Source organism: Pecten maximus, chromosome 7 (assembly GCF_902652985.1).
Source record: "Pecten maximus chromosome 7, xPecMax1.1, whole genome shotgun sequence".
Classification (NCBI taxonomy): domain Eukaryota; kingdom Metazoa; phylum Mollusca; class Bivalvia; order Pectinida; family Pectinidae; genus Pecten; species Pecten maximus.
Window position 1 is genome coordinate 27,710,331 of NC_047021.1, and position 8,471 is coordinate 27,718,801.

At 41.2% G+C, this 8,471-nt stretch overlaps 2 protein-coding genes across 2 annotated transcripts; both read right to left on the reverse strand.

Moving 5' to 3' along the window:
* Positions 1–615: 615 nt before the first annotated feature.
* On the reverse strand, positions 616–4,856 carry LOC117330440 (Krueppel-like factor luna). Its single transcript, XM_033888721.1, has 2 exons — positions 3,315–4,856; positions 616–1,859 (listed from the first exon to the last, which is right to left on the reverse strand). Exons 1-2 carry the CDS (start codon positions 4,295–4,297, stop codon positions 1,847–1,849), a joined length of 996 nt encoding a protein of 331 aa, XP_033744612.1. The 5' UTR covers positions 4,298–4,856; the 3' UTR covers positions 616–1,846.
* Positions 4,857–6,060: 1,204 nt separating this feature from the next.
* Positions 6,061–7,217, reverse strand: LOC117331156 (saposin-like protein 11). The gene is made up of 2 exons (XM_033889753.1): positions 6,821–7,217; positions 6,061–6,314 (listed from the first exon to the last, which is right to left on the reverse strand). Exons 1-2 carry the CDS (start codon positions 7,215–7,217, stop codon positions 6,061–6,063), a joined length of 651 nt encoding a protein of 216 aa, XP_033745644.1.
* Between the last annotated feature and the right edge of the window lie 1,254 nt (positions 7,218–8,471).

Below are 8,471 nucleotides of genomic sequence, written 5' to 3' on the forward strand. Positions count from 1 at the left end.
AAAAAAATAAAGACAACTCACGTTTTTGTTTAACAGTTTCTTATATTTCAACAATAATTGACGGATTGTACGTAAAGTGGATGGTTAAAGCATAGTCAGGTAAACAATCAATATATTCTATAATGTCCACCTCAAACTTTGTAGAACATATATATGTACATAAAAAATAACTCTTTATTCTGGCGCCAGTATAGCTAAAAAATCTGATCCTATAAAGTATCGGGGATTGAGACATGTAGTCCCTAACAAATAAACTACGGGAAATGGTGGCCCTTTTGATACGGAGGCGACATCTTCTATCACCATATAATTCAGGAATTACGGACCGGAATGTGAAGAGACATGTGTGTATTATGAATGGAATGTTAAGTAATAAGGGTCAATAGTTCTTCTCACTAATAACAAATTATATATCACATAGTGTTGTTCTTGTCTACCAAGGAGTATCAATAAGTAGTTTCAGGGCACGGCAGGTAAAACGTGTACAGGTGTGTCCATGAGTATGTACCCCGAAAGATACGTGTACACCATCATCCCGGGATGATACTCCGGGCTTGTTCCGACATGTAACGGAATATTCCCAGCTATCTCGGGTATATTTGTCCCCTGTATCTCCTGATGTATCTGATATTTATCGCTGGGTAGATAAATTTCTTCACTCTATCTCGCCACAGTTATCGCGAGGAAGACTTTGATATACACCCCCGGCCGGACTTATGGTCCAACGGCCGAGTGGTACGGTAGTCTGTACCTTTGATCAGGTGCATTCGGTTATCAGAATCGCTATCTGTAATATGTATTACCGATGACTATAATGTCAGCCTCACATTCGTTTAGGCTACCCCAATTAGAGTCCAAACTTGGATAATTGTAGTTCAAACTTGACCAAATAACTTAAAACGCTTGACCGCCAAGTTTAAGGTAAATAAAGTAATTTTTGACACAGGAATATCAACTTGCACTCTCATCTAGTGCATAGCACTTTTTTGTTCACATCCGCTCCATACTTTAGGTTGACTTAGCATCACATGGGTCTACTAGCTTCCATATACTACATTATAATACCTGTCACAAGCTGCCCTCTATAGGTACGGCGTCTCACACACGAGGAATTCCTGCCCTCGGGCGACTTTCATGGCACATGTATCACATACATTTGTTTTTTTATTTCTGTATATTTACGTCACTGATATACGAGGACATTTGGCCCCCATTTCTTGTAGTCAGTGGCACAGCGAACCCTCCTTAAATTGTACGTAGCGGAGGTTGTGACCAAGGATTCGTTTAGTTTGTGGGTCCATGGACATCAATATATTAAACCTAGATGTGTTGCTCCATGAAACCCAATTGGTTGGAGATTGTGACTCCGTGATCTCTCTTTTGTTAGGGGTTGTGTAGCTGCGAGCTTGCCTTGTTGAAAGGGGATTGTTAGAGATGTACACACTGAGCCCCCCAATCAGGCAAGCTCTTCCTAACCTTACATCTCCACTATTCCCTATCTATTGATCCGTCCACATCGATCACGCAATGCAAACTATTTCAGCTGTCTGTTTATCATGCTCCAGTATAAAACAACGCTATCTCCAGCATAAAACATATTACCACCTGCATCTTTAACATTTCCCGGCTTTCTTCAGTAGCACAAACCGGGAGACGATTTATCAGATTTAACCGCGCCGACGTCGTCCAATGCCGAGATGACCTTTCTGTTTGAAGATGAGGGACGGGTCAGGTGGTGTACCCCGGCGGTTTGATCTCCCTGTGGTATGTTGCTCGATCTTATATATATCTGTATCCCACTCGATCGATGGCCCGTACACGCCAGCGCGTCGAGCTGTGCGGCCTTCTATGACGTCTGCCTGCAACATACCAACACCAAAAAAGCCTATTTAGTTAAATACCTCCGTATGCATTAGAGAATCGAATACTTCCAATGTCAAAATCAGAGACAGAAAAAAATCGTATTAAAGCTCGTATGGAATCATGTGCTTGTCGTTAACAACAACAAAAGCCTGAAATCCTCTTTTACCGTGACATAACGTTGACATGCTTGCAACCAATGTGTCTTTATGGGTTATTTTTCACCAAACAAAAATACCAAAGATCCTCTTTTGATAAAAATGGTTTGTAATTATAGTGACGGTGGATTCATTGTACTGTTTACTACGGGGACCTACAGTGTACATAAGGTTTTGGTAGACTCATCAAGTGCATTTATCCTGTGATAAGGCGTTCACGACGACATCAATGAAACTGCACTTTGGTCGTATTAACACTGCAATGGATCACAATAAGTGCCGGATATAGGCGCTCCACCGCTACAGAACTTCTGATAGTAACACTAGGCCGTCCATTACAAGACTTCAATAAAACCTGAGGCCAGAACAACTGTGTTTCAGCTCCCTATACATGTTTTATATCATCCTTCCTTAAACTGTTGTCAATACAAAGTATACAATATAGGTCGAGATGGATATTACAAACAACTAAGAATCAATCGAATGCTTCCGAACTAAAACAAATACTTCGAGTTAATGATTTTGACCGTTCCAATTAGTTTTTGAGAGGATCTTTCTGAGTACTATTATATATAGTGTTGTAGGGATTGTTCTATAAACTAGGACTCGGCTGATAGGATACTGTGACTGATAAAACGTTTTTTTTTTCCTGGAACATTATATCACAGCACACGAACAGGGACCGTTAAGCTGTTGGACACGAAGTAAGCAAACAATACAGTATGTGTTTGGTCAGTCCTAAACAAGGTTTATGTGGCATGTAGAGAGACAAAAAGGTTTTTCAAATGTGTATGGTAAATCCCTAACGTGGTTTGTGTGGTGTGTGATGTGGGGTCAGCCCTAAACTTGGTTTACATAGCAGAGATAAAATAGGGTTTTCAATAAAAGTCACGACATTTGTTTGGACACAAACACATGGTAGCGGCACGTGTCATGTGACACACATAGCACGTCATGTAATAAACAATTAACTTATTAATTATGAATACGTGTATACTATATTTATAAAGACGTGTCCATAAACTATGGTCTATAAGCAATCTGCAACACTTTACAATGCATTGAAAAGATAATAATGCGAAAGTGTTTATAGCCCAAACATACACGAAATGTAACGCTTTCCGGAATGGTGCAGCGTCGTACCACGTGTCGTGTACGTGTTTTTATAACGAGAATTTAAGAAATTGTAATTTGTGTCATACGTGAAATTAAAATCGTGACTTTTACAATATGGATGCAAACATCTTTACACAATATATGTGTAACCATGACACATGTTATGTGACGAATGCCTACCTTTTACGATGAACCTTAAGGTGTTTCGACAAGTGGTCGGACCGGGAAAAACGTTTGTCACATAGTTTACACTGGTAGGGTTTGATTCCAGAGTGAGATCGTTTATGTCTAGCTAGTTCGTCTGACCTGGAGAACCTCCAACCACAACCTGACCAGGTACACTCGAAAGGTTTCTCACCGGTATGCCTCCGTAGGTGAGCCTTCAGGTGAGAACTTTTACTATACACTTTGTTACAACCGGCGTAGGTACAGTGATAAATCTTCTCCTCTATTTTGTCTTTGTTAATGCCTAATGCTTTGGACGAATGTGCTTTGATTGATCGTATTTTGGCGGGGTCTAATAGGCTTGTTTGTGTTAATAAAGCACCTGAAGAAGCGAACGAATATCCGGGTTTGGTAAGGTAACTCCGGTTACACCTGTTTACCATTTGGGTTTTTCTTGGAAAGTCTATGGATATTTCCTGGCCCTGTGTTGGCACTGCTTTGGCGGCGTATGAATGCATTAGATTCTGTAGTCCTACTCCTAGTACCACGAATTCTTTTTCTGAACTATCATTACACGTATTTGGAAAACTAGCGAACACATCATCACATGAACTGTCCTCGGACGTATCAGAACCAGCGCTGTCTATGAACAAAGGTGAACTGGCACTGACAAATGAATCGCAGTGCACAATTGGTAATTTGGCACTAGCGCTTATGTTTATGGTATTGACAGGAGAGGTAGGAACCGAGGTAATATCAAACTCGGCAATTTCAGGAGTCATATGCCCCGTTTTATCCATAGAATCCGCTAATCCTTGAGAAAACAAATATTCTAGATACATTTCATCATCCATGGATTCCAGACTCCACACACTGGAGGGACTGCTGCTTCTCTGGTCACCATGGCTACCGTCCGTTTCCTCACCTGCCGAATTCAACCGTTGTAACGTGTACTGCTCACGTTCCAGGCTCGACCAAAGTGGAAGGAAATCTTCCATGGTTTCGATTCCAAGAAACAGAACTAGTGTGATGTTTGTTGTGTCGTCTGCTATGCTTTGTTTAGTTTCTGCTGCAGCTACATGTAGTTGATACACAGGGTTACACACAGCGAGACCGAGACTTCACTCTCTCCATCCACGTTAGTCCGCCATCTAATATACATTATAGTAGGTATATATACAAACATGAATGAATTAGTCGTACGAAGGGCTGTCACTTAGTACGGCCACGTACTGGTCGGCATTTGTCTCTCATTGGACGGCCGCTAATTACAGCATCACATGAGTCCCTCGTACGTACCGTATCTACCCCCAGTCACTTGACTGATCTCATTAGCATATATAGTCCCGAGGGCTGGTATGTGTAAGGGCATGCAGACAGACGGCGGAGAGATGACTCGTCCTTACCTGTCTTCCCTCCGTCCCACTTCCTCACTACACCTGATTGCTGCAATACATTGTCACGTGTTAATTGCAGTATAGATATGGCTTGTTGTCATTAGATGGGTATATCTCTATGTGTGTTGGCACACTATCTCATTGGTGTCAATCCATAACAGTCATCCTATGGAGATGTGACATGTGGCAGATCTCCTACACACACATACATTTACACATATTTTTTTGTATTATAAATTCTTGAAATAAAATCTTCCTGGTGATAATAAATCGTAGTACACAGATTTAAGGATCAGCCGAAAGGGGACAGTCCGCAGTGACGGAGTGTATCGTCAGGTGACTTGCCTGGTTTTTTCTACCTGGTTTTTACCTGTGCATGTAAGTTTACCTGTGTCAACCTCCCTTCTATTAGGAATGTGTGTAAAACGTCTATGTTGACAAGTTTGAAATATTTTCCGGCTGTCTACATCATTACTATTACTATATATGTGTACATAGAATATTTAACGTGGGGAAATATCTACTCGAGCACTCCAGCGAGCAGCGAGACGGAACCGCTCCCTCGACCGCGGACCCTAAAATCTACAAGACGGAGTACGCTGTTTACCTGAGAACTTGACAGATGATATTTACAGAAATATTTGTTTATAAACGATCTTCAAATTTACAATTGGTTATACGATATTTTTCATAATCGCTGCCCGGTCGTGTCCTTCTGAACGTTTTTAATATAATATACTAAAGTAACTAAATATATTACGTTTTATTACGAATATTACGTTTCATTATCCGAGATTACATGCTGTGCTATATTGACGTTCATAAAAACAATATGGCAGACACGTGTACCATTTACATGTGAATGAGAATTGTCACTTAAGAATCGCTATTTTAACGTCGAATCTAAATAACGTCGCGCCCATGGTCTCGCGGTATCGTAATGTACAGCATTTCGATTTTATTTATTTATTTATTCTCTTTACAAAAAAATACTGAAAATGCCTGCGTCAGCACATCTTCCAAATACATGTGTATATGAAATAGAATCTAATATGCGTGTTCATGTAATATTGAATTTATCTTATTCGCTAATTAATTTCATATGGACCTTGTCCTTACAGTTCTTATATTATATTAATCATTGGTTTAATGAATAAGATACATGTATCACTTGAATGTGTCAGTTCCTCTACTTATTGTGACTAACAAAGAGGTAACAAACACAAGGTATAAACCTCGCAATGTCACCATGCTTGGTTTTATTATCAACAATAGTCCCACACACAAACGAAACAAAGGCTTGACTTCGGTGACGATGATTATCTCCAACATTTAGTGTTTGACATCCTTGACAATAATGATCCTCAACATTGAGGGTTCGACATTGAGGGTTTCACATCAGTGACAATGATGATCTCCGACATTGAGGGTTTGACATCAGTGACAATGATGATCCCCGACATTGAGGGTTTGACATCAGTGACAATGATGATCCCCGACAGTGAGGTTTTGACATCAGTGACAATGATGATCTCCGACATTGAGGGTTTGACATCAGTGACAATGATGATCCCCGACATTGAGGGTTTGACATCAGTGATAAGGATGATCCTCGACGCTGAGGGTTTGACATCAGTGACATTATGATCCCCGACATTTAGGGTTAGACATCTGTGACGACAATGATCCCCGACATTAAGGACTTAACATCAGTAATAATGATATTTCCCGACATTGAGGGTTTGACATCAGTGACAAAGATGATACCCGATATCAAGGGTTTGACATCTGTGACGATGATTGTTCTAGATATTGAAGTGTCTGACATCGGTGGCAACAATGATGATCCCCAACATTGAGGGTTTGACATCAGTGAAAGTGAAAATCTCCGACATTGAAAGTTTGACATCAGTGATAATGATGATCCCTGACATTGAAGCGTTTGACATCAGTGATAATGATGATCCCCGACATTGAGAGTTTGACATCAGTGACAATGATGATCCCCGACATTGAGGGTTTGACATCAGTGACAATGATGGGCCCCGACATTGAAGTGTTTGACAACGGTGACGACAATGATCCCCGACATTGAGGGTTTGACATCAGTAACAAAGATTATACCCGACATTGAGGGTTTGACATCAGTGACAAAGATGATCTCCGGTATTGAGGGTTTGACATCAGGGACAATGATGATCCCCGACATTGAGGGTTTGACATCAGGGACAATGATGATCCCCGAACTTGAGGGTTTGACATCAGTGACAATGATGGTCTCCGACATTGAGGGTTTGACATCAGTGACAATGATGATCCCTGACATTGAGGGTTTGACATCAGTAATAATGATATTTCCCGACATTGAGGGTTTGACATCAGTGACAATGATGATCCCCGGAAATGAGTGTTTGACATCAGTGACAATGAGGGTCCCCAACATTGGAGGTTTGACATCAGTGACAATGAGGGTCCCCAACATTGGAGGTTTGACATCAGTGACAAAGATGATACCCGACATTAAGGGTTTGACATCTGTGACAATGATTGTTCTAGATATTGAAGTGTCTGACATCGGTGGCGACAATGATGATCCCCAACATTGAGGGTTTGACATCAGTGAAAATGAAAATTTCCGACATTGAGAGTTTGACATCAGTGACAATGATGATCTCCAACATTGAGAGTTTGACATCAGTGACAATGATGATCCCTGACATTGAAGCGTTTGACATCAGCGATAACGATGGACTCCGACAGTAAAGGTTTGACATCAGTGACGATGATGATCCCCGATATTGAGGGTTTGACATCAGTGACAATGATGATCTCCGGCATTGAGGGTTTGATATCAATGACAATGATGATCCCCGACATTGAAGGTTTGACATCTGTGACAATGATGGTCCCTGACATGGAGGGTTTGACTTAAGTAATAATGATGGGCCCCGATATTGAAGTGTTTGACATTGGTGACGACAATGAAATCCGATATTGAGGGTTTGGCATCAGTGATAATGATGTTTCCCAACACAGGGTGTTTGACATCAGTGACAATGATGATCCCCGGAAATGAGTGTTTGACATCAGTGACAATGAGGGTCCCCAACATAGGAGGTTTGACATCAGTGACAATGAGGGTCCCCAACATTGGAGGTTTGACATCAGTGACAATGAGGGTCCCCAACATTGGAGGTTTGACATCAGTGACAAAGATGATACCCGACCTTAAGGGTTTGACATCTGTGACAATGATTGTTCTAGATATTGAAGTGTCTGACATCGGTGGCGACAATGATGATCCCCAACATTGAGAGTTTGACATCAGTGACAATGATGATCCCCGACATTGAGAGTTTGACATCAGTGACAATGATGGTCCCTGACATTGAGGGTTTGACTTAAGTAATAATGATGGGCCCCGATATTGAATTGTTTGACATTGGTGACGACAATGATCTCCGATATTAAGGGTTTGGCATCAGTGACAATGATGGTCCCTGATATTGAAGCGTTTGACATCAGTGCCAATGATGGTCCCCGACATCGATGATTGACATCAGTGACCAAAATGATCCCCGACATTGTGGGTTTGGCCTCATTGACGATATTGATCCCCGACATTGAGGGTTTGACATCAGTGACGATGATGATCCCCGACATTGAGGGTTTGGCATCAGCGATAACGATGGACTCAAACAGTAAAGGTTTGACATCAGTGACATTATGATTCCCGACATTGAGTGTTTGACATCTGTGCCAATGATATTTCCCG

Coding starts and splice junctions, on each gene's coding strand:
- LOC117330440 (XM_033888721.1), bottom strand. CDS start 4,297: ATGGAAGATTTCCTTCCACTTTGGTCGAGCCTGGAACGTGAGCAGTAC.
- LOC117331156 (XM_033889753.1), bottom strand. CDS start 7,217: ATGTCGGGTATCATCTTTGTCACTGATGTCAAACCTCCAATGTTGGGG. Junction 6,315..6,820: donor TGTCAAACCCTCAATGTCGG/GTATAATCTTTG, acceptor TCAAACCCTCAG/CGTCGAGGATCATCCTTATC.